The sequence below is a fragment of the Stenella coeruleoalba genome (assembly GCF_951394435.1).
Source record: "Stenella coeruleoalba genome assembly, chromosome: 17".
Lineage (NCBI taxonomy): Eukaryota > Metazoa > Chordata > Mammalia > Artiodactyla > Delphinidae > Stenella > Stenella coeruleoalba.
Genome location: NC_137163.1, coordinates 31,000,745 through 31,024,487, shown reverse-complemented (window position 1 = coordinate 31,024,487; position 23,743 = coordinate 31,000,745). Strand labels below are relative to the sequence as shown.

At 34.9% G+C, this 23,743-nt stretch overlaps 1 protein-coding gene across 1 annotated transcript in view; it reads left to right on the top strand.

Moving 5' to 3' along the window:
- The window catches only part of ZFPM2 (zinc finger protein, FOG family member 2), a 463,720-nt gene that overhangs the window by 97,596 nt on the left and 342,381 nt on the right, over window positions 1-23,743 (top strand). Inside the window, exon 2 of the mRNA XM_079902325.1 lies at window positions 7,741-7,899. Within this exon, the coding sequence (XP_079758451.1) occupies window positions 7,741-7,899 (159 nt within the window). The remainder of the gene's footprint in view (window positions 1-7,740; window positions 7,900-23,743) is intronic.

Below are 23,743 nucleotides of genomic sequence, written 5' to 3'. Positions count from 1 at the left end.
AACATCTCTTTTACTTATACTAATTTAATTTTGTTCTAAACTATGTAGGATATTATTAACTAGTTTTTCAGAATTTAGTTTGTTAGATAAGAATACTAGCTATATTTTGATGGTGCTTTGAAGTTTCTAAAGAAAATGGATGTTTTTTCTTGTACAAGTCTATAAAATTATGTTTTGATTAATTCACTTAAGAAATATTTATCACCCACATATCATATCTACGAGGTTCCGTGGATAGGTTCAAATCCTTTTTTTTTCTTACTCATAGTGCTTTTAAAAATCTAATGTACTGTATTCATATTCTGGGTAATACCTGATGTTTTGTTGCGACAGCAGGATTCACTTTGGGGAAACTTTTCTGCTTGCCTGATTCCACGTCCCCCAAAAAACTTCTGGCAGGCTGTGGGTAGATGGTACCTGATTTGAACAACCATGAAAGGACTGATAGCAGAATAAACTTCCTCCAACAATATATTGGATTGGCTAAAAACTTCGTTCGGGTTTTTCCATAGGGGAAAAACCCGAATGAACTTTTTGGCCAACCTAATAATTAGTAATAATTAAATCTATGCATCTAGATCTTTTAAAATAATTGACCTAGTATTATCCTCCTTGATTTGGTCTTCAATATTATGACAAATTCAACTAAAAAATTCTTATTTGAATAACTATGAATTAAATGACATGGTTAAATGCTGGGTACCATACTTCCTCCTTCCAGTCACAGATGGAGGTAAGATAGAATTATATCAGAGGAAAAAGAAAAATGTACAAATAACTGGAATTTAAGATATCTAAGAAGCCTTTCCTGCCTTCCTCATGTTAAAATGGAGTATCTTTTTAAAAAAAATAAATTGCATGCATTATATGCGTAAAGTTTGTCTCCTTCACCCAGTTATCCACTCACTTCTGGCTGGGACCATCCACCTTGTTTGTATACTGCTATTAACCCAGCACCCAACACAGTGCCTGCCACGTGCTTCACCCGCAGTAAATATTGGTTAGATGAATAACAAATGAATGAATAAATACTTGAAAGTCTCATAAAGAGAGCAAAATAATATATCAGACTTTCATCTATTGTACTTATTACCAGTTAAGGGCTTTTTATTTATTGAAATACATCACAATCATAAGAAATATACAGTTTTAGTAATGAATATACTTTCTTGTTTCTTTATGATAGAGTTACCGTCTTCAGTAAGCTTTATGGGGCTCTGGACTGAGACCTGATTACAAACTATGTGGATTTCAGTGACATCTCTGTCACTGACTTCCTGGGTCAATGCACAAGGCAGTTATTAATGAACTGATTTTTTTCAATGCCTGAGAGTAAATTAGTCATTAGAGATTCTGGTTCAAATTTATCTGGATTTTCTCATCTGACTTTGTTTTTCCTGTGATGTCAGTGTTTACTATGTAAGATTAGTTGCTGCTTGCTGGGTTTGCATATGTTCTAAGCAAAATTATTTTCTTGTTAGCATTATTCACTTAATTTGAAAGTTCCCAAAACAAAGCATTTCAGGGGAAAAAAATTAAAGAATTTAAAGTGTTCTCAGATTTACATATAAGAAGGGTTAATACTGCCATCTAATAAAAATTGCCAAAAACCTTGTAGCAAAGAATATTACTCTATTTTTATAAAATCAAAGAGTTCATTGTTTCCCCTAAAGAAACAATTTGAATAAAACCTGACCCTCTTCTCTTCTTTTTAAAATGGAGCATGGTCAAATTGAACCCTCCATTAAAAATTCTCTAATATCTTTTTTTTTGCATTAACATTTCAAAACTCAATTTAAATATTCACAGATCTCATTTTTAATAAACTTAACAAATTCAGGTAATTTCCTTCAACTTTATAGATTGAAGGACAGCAGTTGGTACAGATATAAAAAAGATGCACAGCTATGAGCAAAGGCCCAAATCAATTATATATAAGAAATAACCTAACACATGGAAAGAAATTAATCAAAAAGAAGAATTTCTACCATGTGATTCTCTGGTCTGCTACCTGCAGGCAACAAACGCAAATGAAAAAAAATCAACATTCTTCTGGCAGATAAGAGAAAAATTAATAAAAATGTTTCCTTCCTACTAGATCCCCTGATGCAACTATTGTTAAAAGTGAGTGACTGCAGGAAGAACTTGCTCGCTTAAAATACTACTTTTTTATACTACAGAAATAAGGTTTTATTCTTGCTGTTAAGCTCCATTACATGAGTGAGTATGGATTTGCACTGTCCAAAGAGCATCCCTCTTCCCTGCCCCTTCGCATTAAATGGCTCTGTGGGATATGCATGAGACAAATGTAATAGGAACCAAGTGAGTAGCATTTTGAGGTGTGCCTACAGGATAATTATGATTTATAAGGAATCTGAGTGTAGCAGCTGAAAACTCTAAGAGGAACTACTGGGAGCTGCAAAATATGCCCCAGATTAAGTTAGTAAAAAGATATTAGTACTCTATGGGCTTCCCTGGTGGCGCAGTGGTTGAGAGTCCGCCTGCTGATGCAGGGGGCACCGGTTTGTGCCCCGGTCAGGAAAGATCCCACATGCCGCAGAGCGGCAGGACCCGTGAGCCATGGCCGCTGAGCCTGCGCGTCCGGAGCCTGTGCTCTGCAACGGGAGAGGCCACAGCAGAGAGAGGCCTCCGTACCGCAAAAAAAAAAAAAGATATTAGTACTCTAAAGATAGAAATGTTCCTACTCCATAATGACATGGGGAAGGATGCATTTTTGTGGTTTCTGCTTTTTAATTTAGAGTTGCATTTTTATTTTCCATTTCTAATTGAACAAACAGGCCATATTTGTACAGAACGTATGAAACTAATAATCTTTCCTGTTAGAAGGGTTTTATGTTTTGTGTTTTATGAATACCATCCTGAAATTAACAAAGATACATGAGGCTAGAATACAGAGGATTTGGTAACGAGACATCCAATTTAAATATTAGTCTACTGCTGCATTTCTATCGCATGTAGAGAATGTAACATAAGTTTAGAATGGAAAATTCTATATCAACTCCCTCTTACCTGTCAACTAACATACAGCATACCTGTATAGAGTTTTGACGTATTTGTGTATTACATATTAAACGTAAACCAGAATTGATCTATTCCTAGTTTATCTTTTCATATTTACTTTTTGAAAGGTAGCATTACATGATAAATGTGGCCCAATTATTATGTAATAATTAAAGCATGGTATATATTATTGCTTAACTTGTCAGATTTGGAGATCTCTATTGTTTTATGTATATTAGAAGGTTTTACGTACCTTCTTATTCCTTTATCTGAGTGGATCTTTTGCAAACAACTTTTAAGGAGCACAAAACAGGAGCTGGCAACTTGGAGACAATACACCATTTTCATTAATTCATTAATATTTTGAGAAATGTATGTCATCACACGTATTCTTTGTTCTGTACATGAGTAAAATAATTTAATACAATTTTTTGATGTAAGTTTTAATATTAATAATACTATCAGATATAAAAAATGTTCCGAAATGGCATACCTTAAGAAGCACCAGAATAAAAAGGTGTGGGAATATTTGTGCATTTTTGGAGGAAACTCACCTAGCAGAATTTCTGAGCACACTGTGATGGATTATTGCAATTATTGGGAAGGATAATATTTTAATTCGACTTTCTTCCCACCTGTCAGTTGCAATCAGGGCTGCCCAGTATTCTGAAACAGTCTCATTTTGCTAGGTGGCTAGTCTTGTGCAGCCTCTAGAATGCTCAGAATATTAATGCATGGAGAGGAGACTGAACGCTCTCTATAGTTCCATTGTGGCAAAGTGTTTGTCTTGTTTTAATCAATCAAAAGGCATGCGAAACCTAACTAAAATAATTTATAATAAATTAATGCCAGTGAGTGCTTAAGAGAAAGAAACCCTTTTTGGGGATATTGCATCAGAACCATAGAATTTGGCATTTCTTTCCCTTCTTCATACTTGGCGATGTATACTAATTTCTGTAGGATTTAATTTCTTTCATGGGTGCCTCATTCTGAAGTGCTTTGAATTTATATGAACAAAGACAGTCTGACATTTAAGTGAGGATTAGTCTAGTTTATAGTAGGCTACCAAGGTAGGATGTTTTTTATCAAGACAACATACGTTGAAAGACATGTATATTTGATTTAATATTTATGATGTTGATCTTTATCATTTTTTGCATAGCCTCCTTGTATTTCTTATTTCAGTTCTCTTTTAATCCTTCTATATCTCCTATATTTTTTCGCTAGAAAAAATATAGGAGATATATTTTGTGTTTGTTTGTTTTGTTTTGTCATCTAGCTCTTCCTCCAGTGGTTTTGGATGGGTTTCAGGGATTTCTTTAACCCTGAAATCATAGCAAAAATTTTCTCATAAATTTATTTATCTGGGGAGTAGATACTCCTCAAAGGTAAATTAATTTATCTGGGAAGTGCTTCTTCACCATACAAATCCAATTCTTGACTTTCATTTCATTCAGTGATTATGCTCCCTTTGTATAGGGTAGGACTACTTAATCTTGAACTTTCCTTTTGTCCTTTACCAACTCCAGATCACTGAAACAGCCACCAGATGAAAAATCCTCCCACGCGTAGGCCCAGCTTTTGCAATATCGCTTTTGGTCCTGGATGACGAAGGCTTTATTGCCCATTGGGAGCGTGATCGTTACTGTCAGGTGTTGTGAATCTGCGTGACACTTCTTAGCTTCACTTTATCTTTGGGGGGCAGAAGCAGCTGTGGTCAATTCAAAGGGTTCCTGAGTACCCAGTTGTCTCCCTTTCTGAAAACAGGAGTATTACTTTGCACCCACCAGAATCTTCCAGTGATCTGTATTATGTATCCAGTATAAAAGATGCCTCTGCATTCTGAGAGATGATTAACAGCGTTGTGGGCCTGGCGTACAGCATCATTGTGTTCATAGCTTTAGGCTGTACAGTTAATTATTAGCATTTTTAAAATCAGGTAAATATTTATATATATAAACATTGACTGTTCATTCTCGCGAGTGTGTTTGAATATCTGTAAATCAAAGGCAATTGAAGAGCTGAAATTCAGATTTCCTTACACTTGCCTGCCAAGTGGCCTCAATCAAAAGTAATTTTCTCCATGAGGGCACATAGAGCTCAGTCGTAAGACTTTTCTGAGTAGATATTATTATTTGTGTCAAATTACGTGCGGTGATTTTTCTGAAGTGGACTTCTGTGCCCACTAACCCATACACAGGAGGTTCCTTCATTCCCTCCTTCATTGGTGCTATTAATTGTACTTGTGCTTCAAGTGTCTCTTACCTTTTGAAATGTTAGTTTATAGCCACCGATTATCTGTAAGGTTTCCAGCTAAAGAAACATGCAATATAGAGAGTAGGGTGAGATCTAATCTTAAACCATAAATACTATACATTTTAAGAGAAATCTTTTTTGCCAGAGCCTGATTTGATAGCATGGCTAAAGAAATGGTTAGACATTTTAAAGTACAGTAAATTATATCAATCTGACACGTGCTTTGGGAGAAATTATTAAATCACCTTTCTCTAGCCTGTTCTAAATATTGACAGTGAGATCTCATGTATTTTGAACAATGAGCTCAATAATTTTTTTACCTTTTATTTGGGATTTTGTAGTTTGTTTTTGAAAATAAGTGCTTCTTTTCAACGACATGCTTTGAATTTCAAATCGATAGCCAACATAAAATAAAACAGCCCCTGGAATATAGAATACTATACTGTCAATTAAGATCTTATAATCTTTGATAAAAAGTTATATGTGATATACAAGCCTTTTTGACATGTTTGTATATGTGAATGGCTTGGTTAGACTTTTATTAAGTCTATATCAATGCTTTGTGGGTTTATTTTCTTTCAAATTTCCACATGAGATTTTCCATTTAATTTCTAATGAAGTTTTAATTTAATATTATACCGTCGGAGCCAACTCGTTAAGTCAGAATATTTTAAATAATTGTTCAGTTACCTACCTCATTGGGTTATTTTAAAGATTATATAAGAAAGTGCTTTGAAAGTCCTACATGAGACACAAATGAGACAGTCTAGGTGTCTTCTTTTGACCAAACTTTTTATCAAAATTGTTGCTTGAACAAAATAAAAACATGGAAGATATTCTATGTTATTCCTCGTTAGACTCGCAATTATTATTGAATTATTCAGATAACTGTTTTAGTGATTGTAATCTTTTACCTTATTACTATTTTGTATGTTCCTTGCATGTCTTGCTACTTGACATAATTGTTTTAAAAGGTGAAAGATTATAAATTACTTGAAATAATGAGTGAGAGAGAAAACCTAATATGAGATCCATGGTTTTGAATGTGGTTTGTGTTAAAACAGAATCTATGGGTTTTTTTTACGCTCCACCTGGAGTGGAGAAACAAACCCATCACATTACCAGAGTGTTTGGAATTAGGGCATTCTTTCTTCCTTAACATTTGTTATTTTGGAGAAAAGAAGAAAAAATAAATTTTAAAAAGCACAAAGAAACTCTGTAAGAATTTTTTCTTGGATGTCCCTTAATTTCTGTCCAAAGCAACTAATTCTCTCCATGAAAATGTGTCATGTGAATTCAGCCCTTTGGGAACTTGCTTTTGGGAAAACAGCCCGTATGTCACTGTGCTGTATGTACCTATTCCTGTTTGCTCACACATATGTGAAGACTGTAATAAATTCACTATTTTAAATTATTTATAAAATTTCTGCTTTGGTCCTGAAAATTTCCTAGCACATTTCCAAGAAGTAAGAGAAAGAGACTGCCTAAGCCTTTTAAGTATTTAGCCTGTCTGATGAGACTGCTGACATGAGTGACAATTAGTACAAATTACCATAATTGTGTTCTTTGGAAGAAATGCTACAGTGCTTCTTTAGGAGGAAATGTGGACCTCCGCTTAGTAAAATGAGTCGGATACTTTGATTCTTCTGGGCAGTCGGAAATTCACGATCGGCAGTGTGGTATTCCCACGTTGTCCACTTCAGATCCATCTCAACAACTATAGCCCTCCCTTTCCTTTCAGTGAAATAGGTCCATTAATGTAATGCACCTCACTCTCATTCACTCTAAGGAAGTTGTATTTTTATTACAGAAAAAGTATCACATAAATACAAATTACATTTTTTCATTAGAAAACTACTTTTCATTTCAGAAAAAATTCAATTAATCATGAACAGGGTTATGCTTTCATCGGGGAGAGAAATATGTAATTTTTCTTCAAGCCTCAAACACATATAATGAAATCTTTTCTTGGAATCCACTCTTAAGATGGATTTTTAAAAGTATAGACTTTATTAAAATCTCAGTTCAATTAAAATGCATTCAATTACTCTAAATCTTTATTAAAATCTCAGGTAAAATTGTACAACAGTGTAAAAGAGACTTGTACTCTTTACCAGGCAGTTAATTCTAACAAATGAACATAAAGTGCACAGTTTTGCTCTTTAGGAGAGAATAAAAGAACAAGCTTTGGGCTTCGAGTTGGGGGTGGGGAAGGATGGGAGATGGAGGTTGCTTTCTGTGTAGTAACTTCAGGACCTGGTTTCCTTCCACATCTTATCATAGGTCAACAGTACTTGTTGATATGGATGTGACATTATCTTGTATGAGTACCCTTGGTACTCCATGGCCTATCTATAGAATACATTTTCCTCACCACCTTAATCAAAAAGACCCTATTTAAGGATTTTATTTCACCCTCTTCTTTGGATGTTTTTTGGTACAGTGTCCCTGTTCTTTTTCAAGGGCCGCTAGAAGATGCCATTGAAGAGGAAGAAGAAGAATGTCCATCAGAGGAAACAGACATCATCTCAAAAGGGGACTTTCCATTGGAGGAAAGCTTTTCCACAGAATTTGGGCCTGAAAATCTGAGCTGTGAAGAAGTGGAATACTTTTGTAACAAAGGTAATCATTAATGGCTGGATGCGATATGTGCGTCTGTTTACTCAGATGATTTTGTATGGTTGAAAAATGCACTGATAGAGTGGAGGAAGAGTGTTGAGAGCGCGAATACATAATTCAACTGTCTGAAAATACATGCAAGTTTTTTTTAAACATACAATATTATTTTGAAGGATAAAAGAAATTTTATAATCCATAAATCATATTGTATATTTAAACACATAGTTTCCTATTGATTGGCCAGTTAACTGTGAACATTTTCATGTTGGTTGGCCAAATAACTATAATACATTTAATGTTTATTGTTTATCCTTTCAACAAATATTTACTGAATGTCAGTTTTTTTGCAAGGCACTGAATTAGCCATTGAGGGTAAGAAGGGAATGGGCCAGAGTCCCCACCCAAGTTTCTAGCTCATTCCTTTTGAAAACTGAGCGCCTTAACTGTTTGACATTGACTTTCAACATTGAGAATGGTGCTTTTTTTTAGATATTGTCAAATAAGAAAATACACGCTCTTTCTCTCTTCTAGATATTCTTCTTGCATACTAACATTATAACAGAAGAAGAACCTGAGACACTATTATCTCTGCCTATTTCCAACCTTGACTTGGAGCCAAGTGGCCTTGCCAGTGACTATGTCCTCATTGGGCATGTATACTCATTTTTAACTTGCTTTTTTCAAAAATGAGTTTAAGGTTTCTTATGATTCTTTTTAATTTCTTTATTTGATTGTTTTGCCTCGGCAAGTGAGATGGGTCTTCTGTACCTCCCACACCAATGTATAATTTCACAAGTGTCTGGATCACTTCCTTGGTTTAGAATAGCTACTTTTATTGATTTTACCATGGTTGTTTCCCAGAGGGCATGACTGGATGTCTGTATGTCTGTTTATGTTTCTGAATGCACCGTCTTTATTTTTTAGGCAGACAGAAGTTATGTGGAGTGATTTTTTACCTGTTTGTGTGAATTTGATGATGTGAATTGGCAGTCTGAAATCAAGAATGCTGATATAGCTTCCCCCAAAACTTCTAATATGCATGCCTCAGTCACCAAATATACATTTGATACATATTATTAAAACCTCAGTATAGGGCTTCCCTCGTGGCACAGTGGTTGAGAGTCCGCCTGCCGATGCAGGGGACACGGGTTCGTGCCCTGGTCCGGGAAGATCCTACATGCCGCGGAGCGGCTGGGCCCGTGAGCCATGGCCGCTGAGCCTGCGCGTCTGGAGCCTGTGCTCCGCAACGGGAGAGGCCACAATAGTGAGAGGCCCGCATACTGCAAAAAAAAAAAAAACCCCAAAACCAAAAAAAAACCTCAGTATAAATTTCTCTTGATTCTGGTGTGTTAGAAACAAAAGAAGCCAGCCAGTTCCCATCCGTGTGGCCAGTAGCCCTAAGACTGTGGAAATGGAACAGCGGCACCAGCAGCGGGATACATTGAAGTTCAGAAAAACTTTGACCATTAACTCCTGAAGACCTCAAGATGGCTTTGTAACATGGTCCTTGACCCCCACATCAGAGACTTTTGGTTGAAAACAAGAATGGTATGGACCAAACAGGCCTTCTTAGTTAGTAGTCACTCAGAGTTCAGGCCAAATTAACATTTTCTCTTGTTGTTTTGGATGTTAGAACCATTTCTTGATGCTACACACCCACAGCAATACATATTAGAGCTGGCTGGAGAGGAGGAGTTTTTAAATCTGTTTGAAGACATCCCATTTTCCATCTTTATCGGGAAATATATCCTCTAGTGCATTGTATAGCACCTACCTTATGTTGTGGGATTACATTAAAGAAGGAACCAGTAGCTAGTAAGTATCATTTATTCTTCTTGCCCTTGTCCTTAAAAGAGTGAGTGTGTGGATTCAGACATCTTTGTCAACTTATTAATCCAGGGATGCAGTACTAATAGTTATTATTAGGTGTATTTTACGTTTTGGGATCATCATTGGTGATGGCCTGTATTTAAGAAAATAGAACTCCAAGTTTTAAGTTAGTGGTTTCTTGGAAGAAAATAGACTTACGGCAGATGCTTATTACAGGATTACATAATTATGGTCCCAGAATAATAACCTCCATCTATATTAAACAGAGTCTTAACTCATGAAAAATAATGACAGGCCTTGAGGAACAACAACAAAAGAGAACTGAACTACAATTATTAGGAACATTGTTTAGTGGATATTTTTAACTTTGATAAATAATTGGAAAGTTGAAAAATATATCAAAATAATATTTAATATAGGATATAGATAATATATTAAATAAGATATAATTAGTTAATATATTGTACAAATAATTCTCTAATGTTTAGTTTGAAACTAGAAAGTAATGATAGGTGGAAATAAGAATTCTAATTTTCACATAATATTTTTTAGGATAAATACTACTATTACTATTTCAAACCACTGTTGCCTTATTTAATAGGAAAAGAATTTCATTATTTTACTCTCATAGAATGTGAGACCAGGGAATTCCCACTGAAGTAGTAGGAACTGGTGTGAAAGAGAGACAACTCTTTGATATGAATTGCAGCCCCTTGAGGTCATACAGGGATTCCAGGGATTCCTCATTTTTCATTTAAGTTGATTAACTATAATAGGAAGAGAAAATGTCCTCTCTGGAAAATTAGAATCTAATCTTTCTGCAGAAATTTACATATTAGTCTCAGTGACACATAATTATGTTTTCTTGCCAGTTGCAGGGAAAAAGATAGATTAGGCATTAAAAGCGTATAAGTATTTAAATGGTTAATGATGCCAGTGTCATGATTGAAAAAGCATGTAAAAATTGTTCTTCTGAAGAAAAATATTTTTAAGTTGGGATCACTGATGAAACATACTTTTTGCACATATTCTGAATCATTTATGACAACTTAAAAATTGTAAGTATATATAAGAAAATGAATTGGATTACTTGGGAAGTTTCTTTGTCTAAAAATCTAGCCATGATCAAAATCTAGCAATGACACAGTTGTTTTACTGGGTTCCAGGGGTAACATTTTTGAACATCAAATGCTTTTTTCTTATCAAACAAAGGATAGGAATTTAAAAACTCAGATCGCAAAAACATGGTTAGAGTATCTTGTTTTCCAAACAAGGTATCTTGACACATTGTCAGAGAAGAGTACTGAGATACACATATAGTTACAATATATCTTCATTTATACTTTAGCAACTGTATTTTGTATAAAAGCAATCTATGCTATTGTAACTTTCCTTTTTAGAAAAGAAGAAAAGAAAAATATCTACTCTGTAGAGACATAGCTTATCATAGGTAAAAGTTACTTCTTCCTTTTGAAATTGAGCCTTCTACATTATACAGGATGTTTTCAGTGTTTAGAATGACTCTTATTATTGTGGTATTTTTCTCAGTTCCACATGGATATTATCTATTCTCTTGTCAGATGAGAAGGCTTTTTTTTTTACACGTCTCGAAGTGTCTATTAATATTAGTAAAGTTGCTAGTTATATTATAAAGTGTGATTAAATGAGACCCAAATCACTCTTATAATGTAATATTCCACGGAAATGTCAAAAAATGTTGGTCAGAATTTTGTCATCTTTAAATGTGTAGAATTCTTAATCATACAAATCTAAAGCATAAATAATCACAATTAAAAATGGAAAAGATCACTTTAATAAAACCTTGTTATAGTCTCAGGCCTAAAATATGAATCTGACAATTCTGTTGCAGATTCCTGTTTCACTTTTTACTTTGGGTTAGTTGCATATTTCATGTTTTTTATTTTTCACCTCTGAAATGAATGAAATGAATTATATTTATAAAAAGATGATATTTCAAAGTTGCTTTGATACTTTTAGATTTTAAGAATTTTAGCAAAGTGTAAAGCAATACTTTCAATTTGCATCATCCCCTTTGGTGCAGTGAGTTTAGATCATTTGGCATCTTGCCTTACCGTATCTCAGAGAGGAAGGAAACAAGCAAGAATTATTTCCTTGAATTTGCAGATGACGAAGACATCAAGGCTGGGTCCACGAGTGCTACACATTTCCTGTGGTACTGGATTATTTGCTTCAGTGACTTTTGTCTGCCTTTATTCTGGTTTATAGAGTAAACATGGAAGTACATCAATAATGGTTTAGAGCTAAGCGAACTAATGTAAATTGAAATATAGGTGGTCTGGAAAGCAACCTGGGGAGCTTTTAGTTATGTCACTACTGGCAGGTGGGAACTCTTATACATTAGCAATTCTTGGATAAACTCAAAGACAGTAAGTTTTATAGTGGGGCTGATATTGGAGCAGCTCTAAAACGGGTTTACTATTATTAATTATTTGGAAGACTGTTTCCTCCCTGCAATATTTAAGTTTGTTAATGACTAAAGTAAATTAACATGTCTTGGGATACATTCCAGGAGGATGTCACAGGATGTGTGAACAGGAAGAAAATTGTCAGGCCAGTATCACTAGGCTATTAGAATGTAATGCTATCAACAGGCAAACAAACAAACAAACAAAAACCTCCAAAGAAACTACATGTCAGTGAACTTTGAGTTAATCAATAATGATTTTCTGGAAAAGTTACCAAGGATCCTTACAAACTGGTTTCTGATGACATCATCTGTAAACAAAGTCTGAAAGGGAAATGATGTCATCAAAGTTGATTTTGGAAGAAAAACAAACCTTACTTCTAGTCCTACTATCTAGATATGGAGAATTGTCAGAGAAGTCACTGGGTGCAGTGCTTTACCTAGAGAGATGAATTAATGTTAGAGCTCTTCAATCTGGAAGGATTAGGGTTGAAAAAGAGGGGCATAATGGAAAGCCATAAAATAAGGAAACATATAGTGTAACAATGGGCGTTCTCACCACATTCAAAAAGATTTGACCCTGGTAATATGCAGAAAGTAAAAGTCATATTTCTCTTTTAAAACAGCTTTAAAGTAGAAAAATGCAAAGCATCTTAAAGAAATTAGAAAAGAGCCTGAGTTACTCAGACTTGGATTTAGCTCTAGGCCCAGAAGTAATTAATACCAAACCAAAAGCAAACATAAACAGATATTTAATTGGGTTGGCAGAAGCTTCCAGTTCTGTTCAGTAGACTGAATTCAATACAACTCAACTCATATATTAGGCATCTGCTATGTGTCAGACCCTTTCCTGGTGCTGGGGATACAGCAGTAGACAAACGTCCACCACTACTCTTGAGATGAGAGAGAGATAATAAACAATCAAACTCGCATTGTATAATATGACGGGTGATGTTGAACATTATGAAGAAAAACAACACAGTCAGGGTGATAGAACGCCATTGTGTGCGTGTGCACTGCATGCTATCAGTAATTTATAAGGAGTGATGATAGGGTAAGTGAACTTTGAGTGGAGACCTGAGGGAAGGGAGTGAGCTTCCGGTACTCCAGAGTCAACTTGGCTGTACCTATAAGGCTAATGTTGCAGAAAGCCAGAAGAGGACAGCAGAGAGCTGGGGGAAGTAAGAGAGGTGTGGCCATACCTGTGGAACTTCCAGCTCTAGGAATCTGTTGTATTCTTACCACTGTGGAAGGCCTGGGTGAGTCACGGAGGAGAGTTGAGGTATAACTGGGAGAAAAGGCATGGTCATGACACAGTTTGTATATACCTAGAGAAGGAAAGTCTGCAGAAAGTAAAAGTTAAAACAGGAAGTGGAAGCAAGCGAATTGGGGAAGCTGTCAGGAGATACAGGTAACTCCAATGAGAATCATCCCTTAGCCAAAGGCTTGATGAGACTCCATCTGTAGCTCATTAATGTAGTTTACGGAAGAACAGTTTGGGGGTGTTTGAGGCTGATACGAGTCACTTTGCTCCCTTCCACAACACCAGAGCTGGGTAGATGTTCTCTATAAATTTTCACATCCTTGAATCAGAAAGAGAACAGGAGGCATGAGAATCAGAATCATTTCAACATTGTGCTTAACTATTCCTGCCAATAAGTTGCCAGACTCATTGGAATGTTCCTCTCCCCTACTTCCTTCCTTTCTTTCTATCATTTGTGTCATTCTGTAGCTTTGATTAAAAATTAAGAAATAACCGAGGAAAAGCCATATTTCTCATTGGACTATAATAAATTAAAGCCTGGATCACTGGCATTTGTCACCATTCCATGTTAAGTAAAGCAACAAAAATGTTATCTAGATTCTTAATACTAGAAGAAGAAGAAGAAGAAGCACAGCTTCATGAAGATTTGGTTGTGGGAGTAGTAACTGCTTATTTTTCACTTGATCCAGTGTCAAACGTTCATGCTATTTTGTTTCCTGTTTTCTTCTTTTCATTTTATTATTTTTTTAGTTCAGAAAGTCTATTTACAAATATTTCATAAATGCTTTTCAGTCACTCTGGTTTCTTTCCTCCTCATTTATGCCTTTAATGACACATTTTTGCTTCCTCTGATGCTTGGGCAACTGGAATCAGAATCTGCAAAAGGCAGCTCTACCGTACTCACTTTGAGTTCAATAAGGAAGGAGATCTGTACCGGCAACTTTGTTCCTTTTTCTTAACGGGATTAAGAAGCTGAGCTTTTTAAATTCTTGCATATAACATTGACATTTCCAGGGTGTGTTTGTTTGGACCGGGGAGTTCAAAGAGAAGGAATAAAAACGAAAAGCCAATATGACTTTGTTTTTTACCTTGCTGGAGGAGCTGTTTGTGCAAATCGCCTATAAGCTTATTGACCTGAACCTTTGACTCCTTGTTTTCTCTGGATTTGGCTGGAGTGGAGACACTGATGGAGCCCTGATAGAGCTGATTGAACAGCCCCCAGCTTTGCTTGGCACAGACCTCCCTTCCCTTCTCTGCCACCTCCCCCTCCCTCCACATGACATTATTGTGCCTTGGCAAACCCTCTGTTTTCCTGGATCCAGTATGTCTTTTTTTTTTTTAATTTATTTAAAAATAATTAAATTTTTCTTGCCTAACTCATCGAACAATGCAAAATGGAAGTAATTCTTTTTAGAACATAGAAATAGAGGCTATAATGGTGTCCTACTTTTATTTTTATCTCATAAGATTGGAAAAAGGAAGAAAATATTATGACATTGTGGTATCACTCTTCTGGCCATCTTAAAATCCCCCAAACATGGTTATGTTTGGGTCAGTTTGATTTTTTCCTTAAGCCACAATTATTGAAAAAATGAAGGCAATTTGTGCTTACAGGGAGTCAGCATTTTCTCGTCTTTTTTTTTTTTTTCTTTTGAACCAGAGGGTGTTCAAATTTTGTCCATGACTTAGTATTTTATTTGTAAGAGTCAGATCAAGCTTTATCTGTTTACCTTATATTTGATCCCAGATATATCATTATAAAAATTTCAACAAAATTAACATGAGTGATTTTATGCAGTGTTGAAATGAGTCATGATGATATCATTTATATGAATCATGTTTGATAATATATACTACTTTTTTGCATATGATGAACTAAATTCATTGTTTTCTCTGTGAGCTGACCATTAACTAATCTGCATTGTGCAATCAGCTAAAGGCATTTTTTAGATACAGTAAAACTTGATAAAATATATAATTACATAATTATAATTTATGAAACAGTTTCATATTGTAATACAGTGTATTTCATTCTGCTTCTAGCTGACTATGTAAAATGTTGAGATATTTGCCTGTTTTAGTTATATCTTTATTTTATCAACATTATTATTGTTTATAATAAAAATTGAAAATTAATATAAAACCATATTTTACCATTTAGAGAAGTTGTCTTTTCTGTTTTGTGGTTATGGTTTCTGCAAGTGAGAGAACATTTTTTGACCTATAAAATTTAGTGTAAGTTTGTTGTTTTTCCTACAATGTTGAAATTCAGGAGAAAAGTAAGAATTTATTTAATCTCCTGTTATTTTATATATGTAAAGCTAAGCATCTGTATACTAGGAGACAAAATATTATCTGAATTATTGATTGACTTTTTGAATTATTCTGAATTATTCTGAATTATTGATTGACTTTTTCACTTTTAATCTAGTTATTTAATTAATCATTGATTTTAGCTGAATACCATAAAGGGAAACTATATATTTTTAAGCCCTTTTATTGCTACATTTTCTCAGTGGTATTTTGGGTAGAATGAAGAGCCCGTGTTTCTTGAAGGAAGTAGTTTTGGTCACGTAGTAATTATATAAATTATAAAAATAGTTTATATAATTATATAAATAGTTATTCTAAATTAAAAATACAGTTTTCAATTTTATGTTGCTCAAATTAAAAAAATATATAAAACAATTCATGCAGATCTACACTAGTTTGCCAATCATTTACATCTACTAACTCTTAATTTATTTTTCTATTTAAAGAAAATTACAAGTGTGAATAGCATTAGGGAAGCCTGAGAAGCTAATTTATTTTAATAATATGGAATTAATGTGGTTGACAACTTTGAATCCTACTTTTGGTCCCATAATAATTTGAGATAAAATGTTATTTTAGAGAAACTGATCTCTTGGAAGTAGCCCTGCCTTTTCTGCTTCTTATTTTTAAACATCATAAATGATTTAAAAATATTTTCTTGGTTCTGCGCTAGCATTTTTTAGGTTTAAATCAAATAAGATTTTCAAAGCTTTTAATCTTCTAATATAAAATTCATAGTTTCTTGTTAGTATGTAAAATTTCTCACAATGTTTTTATTATCATTTGAGAAGCAACAGGCAGTATTAAAGCATTTGCCCTTCCATTACCTGATGGGACAATCTTCACCTCTGGTAGTGCTAAACATAGAATGTGTAAAGGGAAATGTGGAAAACTGCCATAAGATGAATTTAATTATAGTAATGTAGTCAATCAGTTTTTTGTTGTTCTTAAAAGGTCAAGTAAAAATAACTGAATGTGTTACACCAATGAAGCAAATAGTGATAACGAATGCAGATTGCTGTTTCAGCTTCTTTTAGTAGTTCAATGAGATTCCAGAGATCGGCACTGAGACTACATACCAATTATAACAATTATAATAATGATAATAACAACTTCCATTTGATGACTGCTCCCCAAAGCCAGACATCTTGCTGTACATGTATCATCTCTAATCAACTTACTGTCCTGCAGGGTGGATGTTGTTTCCACCTGCGGCTTCCAAAGGTTCAGTAACTTGGCCAAAGTCACAAAATTACTAAAGGTTAATACCAAATTCAAACCTAGGTTTCTGTACTTACGAAGAATGAGAGCTAATTTCATTTTCCGATGTCCATCATTATGTAATCCTTATAGAAGGAGATGGACACATTGGAAGAAGCCTGGCTGTATGAAGTATAGAACTCACTTTTTCAAGGTATTTTTAACACTTATTACACATGACGTGTCAGTCAAGATAAGGGCATACATAAAAACAAGACATTTTAAAGGATAAAGTAAATAAATTAGGGGTGTGCTTAAAAGATTTCTTTTGGTCCTCCTTTAAAGACTCTGTCCATATAAACCAGTGTGCAGTAAGTAGAGTTGGCATTTTGATATAATGAGAGGGCTATATTGAAAGCTCTTTAGACTCATTATACTAACTGGAAGATTATGTTACCCTGATTTGGTGGCATGAAATAAGCCACAATTTCTCATTGCTTGTTTTCTTGTGAAGTTGTTTTCAGGTAATTCAAAAGACTGGGGACAGCCCAAAATGTGTGTACTTGGGCAGAAGCCAGTAACAAATGTCAAGAAGTTTACAAATCCATCAAAACTGTTTGGATAGGAATTTCAGCCCCGTAGAAATGTTTGCAAAGTGAACTCTTTAAAACAGCTTGACCTTGACACAAAATAAGGCCAAATAAAAAGCGGAGAGAGGAAGGAAGGAAGAGGAGAAGAGAGCATTGTTTGCAGCGAAAGCTCTGGGCACTGTGAAAACTTTTCACTTTTCTGAAGGAAATGCAGTGCAGCAGATGGTAAGGGTGGACGTGAGATAAACATAGGAACTGGAAAAGTAAGCAATACATTCTAACAGGTTCTGTATCAAAGATCTGGAGAAGTAGAAAAGATTAGACAAGGAACTGTTCTGAAACTTGACAGTAGCTGTATCTTTACCAAGTCTTACCCACATAGCAGAGATGGAAAGTGGAATTGCACAGACAGTAGGCTGTGATTATATTTTTCTGACAGTGAGAAGGGAAGGTCTTTTTAAGGATTATTTTTGAAGATAGAGATTCATCGAGGTGGAAATCTATAGGACAGATGTATAAAACACTTTGTTCCCCCCTGCCTGTTTAAAAATGGAATTTGATGTAGCTTCTGTTCTTGCTGTACAATTAGCACAAGACACTGTACTTTGGGTCTTAGATAATCTTTTCCTTTTTTCAATGCAAATGATGGTCCAGACTAGTTAACTAACACTGAAAACCTATGTTACCTGTTTCTAGTTGTATAAGAATCGGAATGTATGAGTGCCTATAAATGACCACGCAGGTACAGAAGCAGATAGGGGGATATATAAAGAATGTTCTTATTTCTTAAAGATACAGTCGTCTAGTAAAGGAAGGAAAACATATGTACAAGTGAGGCAAGGGAATATGTATATATATGTATATGTGTATATATATGTGTGTGTTTTTATATATATATATATATATATATATATATATATATATATATATGGAGTGGAGGAAATGTTAAGTTTGGGCTGATTAAAGAAGCAGTGTATTCATTCTCAAGCTTCCTTATGGTAATGTGCATCATTCCAGTATGGAAACTACTCACCAACACGTGTCTGCCTCATTTAAGCCTGTGTCCTGCGCTCCTACGTCCTGTCCCAGTGACTGACTACTAAAAGGGAATACCACAATACAGTAACTCAACAAGAAGCAATTCTACAATAATGTCGAGTGACACTGATAACAAGAAAGAACGGGGAAAATAGCTAATATCCTAAGGAAAACCCAATTTAGAAAAGAAGGATGTTTTCTCCATAATACTGGCAGTTTATCTTGGGGAACTTTTAAAGTGGCACTAAAAAAATCAAATAATTAGTAAATGCAATGAATTTTGAAAGTTTATGTAAAATGCGTACCTTATCTTCACACTTATCATTGCCAAAAATATTAAATCTACTCATTCACCTTTTAAATTGATCAATTATTCAGTTAGTTTGATGTAGTGTAGTGTAGTGTAGCTTCAGAACTCCTCATTTGCACAGACTCCTTCCAAGGCCCTGCACCTAATTTTGTAATTATAACTTTACACTCTTCTTTTAAGAAGAGGCCTCTCAAATTGAATAAACTTCAGGCCCCACAAGGCCTGAATCGACCTCTGTTAGTACCTTCATTAAATATGGATGATCTCATAGGAGACAGCAATGATCAAGAATGTTTTTTGGTTTCAACTTCCTAATTTTTGGAAAACCTTGAATAAGATTCCTAAAATGTTTTGGCATTTATAGTAGATATCTGAATTTCAAATCTGTTATCATTCTAGGATAAGTTGCCCTGAGCCTAAAGAGAGTATAAATACCCATGAAAGCACTGTGTTAAAAATTAAAGCAGAGAGGGCAAAACATTCTCCCACACATCTGAAAATCTAGGTGATGCCGTGGATGCTATCTCTGTTTTTCCTGTGTTACCAGCAGCCAGGGATCTCTTGCTGGCCCTGAGGGAGGAGGTGCTATGGGAAGACCTTATGGTAAGAAGAGTTTGAATGGGTCTCTTGATAACATTCTGGGACTATCCCTGGTGGTGGAAGCGGGGTATGGGTCCGAGTTTGGACAGGGCTGACGTAACCTACAATACTTCTTTTCTTCCCCCCACAGATATGAAAAACTTCATTAGGATTAGATTCAGCTGTAAGAATAGGTTCCTGGAAGCTGCCCCCGGACTCTCCCATTTACAATCCATTGTCCAGAACTTAGTCTTAAGGAGTGGTCCACCTCAAGAAAAGGGAGACTGGGAAATGGGGTCTTTATTATTAGGTGGCCACATGCTCACCTCTAAGTTCTGTTACTATGGAGGGTTTTCAGTTTTGCAAAGGGCATTGTTTTTATTCATCTTTGCTTGATTATTGGGGTAATAAATGACTGAAAGCATTGTGGCAGTCAGTCCGTGCCACATGCATGTTTTTGCAATCCAATAAATATTTATTGAACACCTACTATATCAGACATTATGGGACAGGCTGTGATTACCATGTGAGTAAATACAGTGAAGGTCCTGGCTATTTTGGAATTTACCTTATAGTGAGGAGGCAGACATTAATAAAATAATCACACAAGTGGTACAGGGCGGTTTGAAAGAGTGAGGAAGGTCAAAGCGTTCTTAAGAATGTGACACTTGAGTTGGTATCTAATGCTGAATTAATTAGGTAGAAAGAAGTAGTAGGGTTCCAGACAGAGGGAACAGCAAGTGATTAGCAAGAGACTAGTGAGCATGCAGATTGTGGTGGGACTGTGGTAGGAGTTGACCCAGGAGAGAGATGTATGAGCCAGAGAGATCAGGAAGGACGATGATCATAGGGTGAAGGACAGGAAATAATGAGAGGAAGCATAAGAGAGGAAGATAAATACTTTGAAAGCTGAAACGTTACAGGCAAATCTGAGCTTCCCATAAACCACAGTAGAGAGAGAAAATGAAAGAGTAAGATATATGTAATTCCAATGGTCAAGCAGTAGAAAAAACAGCGTTTATCAGAAGAAATAAATGTTATCCCCTATTTGTGAGCTCTGAGAGTCATTTATCATCATTAGGGTATTTGAACTAGTGTTGGAAAAAGGGCATTCAGATATAGACCAAAGTCTTTGTTAGCTGCTGTCCCGCAATATGCATTCTCCATTGGCCTTGGCTTTTTGGATGTGTGGCTTGAATAAAGTCTATTTATAATGAGTAAATTATATTGTGGTGATGGAGCGCTATGGTAACGAGTGATTGCTTATGACTCATATTCTTAAATGGATTATGAGAAAGGAGAAGGTCCCTGGAATGAATTGTTAAACAGGAAAGAATAAACAATTAGGTTATATGAAAAGCAATATCCAAAGATCATAACTTTCTCAAATTGGTTTGATCTTTCTGTGTAGACGAGGTTGGCTTGTTGGGGAGACAATTTCAGAGATTGTAAGGTTTGGCTTTACTTTTTGTTATTGTTGATGATGGTGATGGTGATAATGATGATGGTGGTGGTGGTGATGATTTCCTAAAGGGAATGCTGGGTTTGAAGCTTGAAGACTGAGTCCAGAAAACTGAAAGCTAGTGGTTTCCTGACGGCAGAACAACAGATCTGTGAATAGGTCAATTACAGTTCAGAGTATTATCATTTACAGACCATCAGGCATTACTTTGTCTCCTCTTTGGAACAAGATGTGCCTTAATTTTGTAGAATCCTCCTCTGAGTGGAATATAGTAGTTGCAGTGAATTTTCTTTTTAGTTGCAGTGAGGTTCTCTTGTTTGTTTGTTTTGGTTTGGGAAGGGGTAGCTGGGGAAGAGAAAATAAAAATTATTTAAATACAAACTTTGAAATATGCATTTTAGAAACATTTTTCTTATGTATCTGACTCTTTCAAGTGCTCATTGTGAGAAATAACGAGGAGTGAAAGTTCTTGAATGATAGATACACTGCTGAGAATTTGCCTTATTTTATCTCATGTGGAAATTTCCCTTATGTTCCGAATCTCAAACGAACTTAAACTTTGACAAAAATACTTTTCACATAGAGGCTGATACTGACATCAGGAATAAATGTTCAGGACTGTAGAAAGAATTTATAAATCACTGTTCTTCCTAAGTTGTCAATACTTTCAATGTGACTTTTATCTGATACAGTTACCATAAACGTTAGTATTTTCAATAATTTTCCCTTATTAACTATAATAAAATGCCACAAATTACAGTAGTTATGCATTGACTGTAGAGATTGAGTTTCCTTTTCAAAATGAGAGACTTAGCCCAGGACCACTGTCATCAGATATTTCAGGATTGTTTCCTGATCTGGGGTCTGAAAGTTTATAATCAAACAAATGTGGATTCTATTTTTTTATCTGTTCAATTCATACTCTGAGGTATGAAAAAGGCTATTATATAAGTTACAAGGAAATCACATTCATTTAAAGAAATGTTTGTGTACTGACTATTAACTATCAGTTAATCAGGCAAAATCCTATATTTTCTTATACATTTATAGTAAGTCGAGGGAAACTTTAGTTAGACATGATTATGGGAATCCACAGAATAATGAACGTATTCTTCTCAAATGGTTGAAATATTTAGATTTTTTTTAGGTATTAGCAAAAAAGGGTAACAATTGCATTTTTTTTTTATTTTTTGTCTCTGGAGATAAACTGGGTCTGTAATTTGGCAATGCAGAGTTAATTTAACCTGGCACCTTTGTTTGGATAAGCTATAACCAAACAATTGTTTTAAGCCAAACAATATTGTGAGGCTATTAGGCAGAGCAAACACAAACTGAATCTTAAACTTAAATGTCCTCACCCTTCAATACGAACTGCAGTTTTCTGTTTTTGACTATTGCAGTCCTTTAACCAAAGCTATCTTGTCTGATGATAAAACCATAAGTGTATGAAGCTCACACATTTTTCATCTCTTTTATGACCTTATCTTTCATGAGCGGCTTCTGTGAAGGTATCCTAACTATAGGAAGCACCTGGAAAACATATGTGATATCTATTCTCTGATAAGCAGTTGTGAACAAGAAAGTAGATCTGTCACTTCTGAACTGTTCATTGTTAAAAAATACTTTGATGATTTAGCTGATTGCAAAATACATTATAGGGATGGCTAACAGCTACAGTAACACTCCTAGTCAAGAAAGTTCAATAGTTATATTGTACAGGAATTTCTATAAGAGGTTAATATTGATAGGAACTACATGGATTAAAAGGGCAGGATTGAGAAAGGCTGTTTGCTTGCATGACTGCTTTCAAACACTGCTGCTGTTTTGTGCTGGAAAAGTGACTGCCTCGGGATGTGGCAAATCTTTAATTTCTACAGGAATATCTAACTTTCAGTGAAAAGATATTTATTTGTGTTTTTGAAATTATTTTTGCCTTGCAAGTAGAGCCACTGCTTTTACCACCTTGCCAACAATACCTAATATGGAATTAAAAGATTCTGTTTCATGTGTTCCAAAGACTATATTTTAGTGCATTTCCCCAAGTCATCTGTGCTGTGTATTATAGTGCTCAATAACACCTTCAATTTCCTCCTATAGGGCTTTCATTGATTCTGAAAACTAGACTAAGAGAAAGGGAAGGGCCCGCAAAATATGTATGATATCTTTTAAAAGAGCAACAAAAGAGTTTAATCTTGCAATGGAAAACCATTAACTCCATAGCCATAATTTTAGAAATATTATAGATTTTGTTACCACTTGACATTTATTCCGTTTCATCATTTTATGAATTGGTCTCTGGATATATATAGTGGTTATCCCATTAGATGTGTTTGTGCTTTGCTAAAAATACACTGAAATTTCTATTTATGTATGTGAAGTATGTGAATAAAGAATTTAGCCAATAAATGAATGCATGTCAAATGCATTCATAGGTGTTTCTGTAATTCTCTACCTAGCATCCTTTCTCTCTTCCTTTCCTCTTCCTACCAACAAAGCTTTTGAAGCAATATCTGAACAAACTTGTCATTATTATCTTAGGTATTAATTATTCATGCCATTTTTTCATAAGCTACTCTAGAGTGCTGATTTCAAACATATAAGAATCAAAAATGGATAGAAGTTTAAAAAGAGGATGGTCAATGAAGTCATTTCCATTCAAATCAAGAAGAGGCTGGAGTTGGGTTAATATCAAAATAAAGTTCTATTTATGAATTTTCCATGAGAATAAATATATTGATAGGAGAGAAGCAAGTCTCTATTGTAAGGGGAAAATGCTGTTTCTTAAAAGTAATTTGGAGATTTCATATTCGATTAA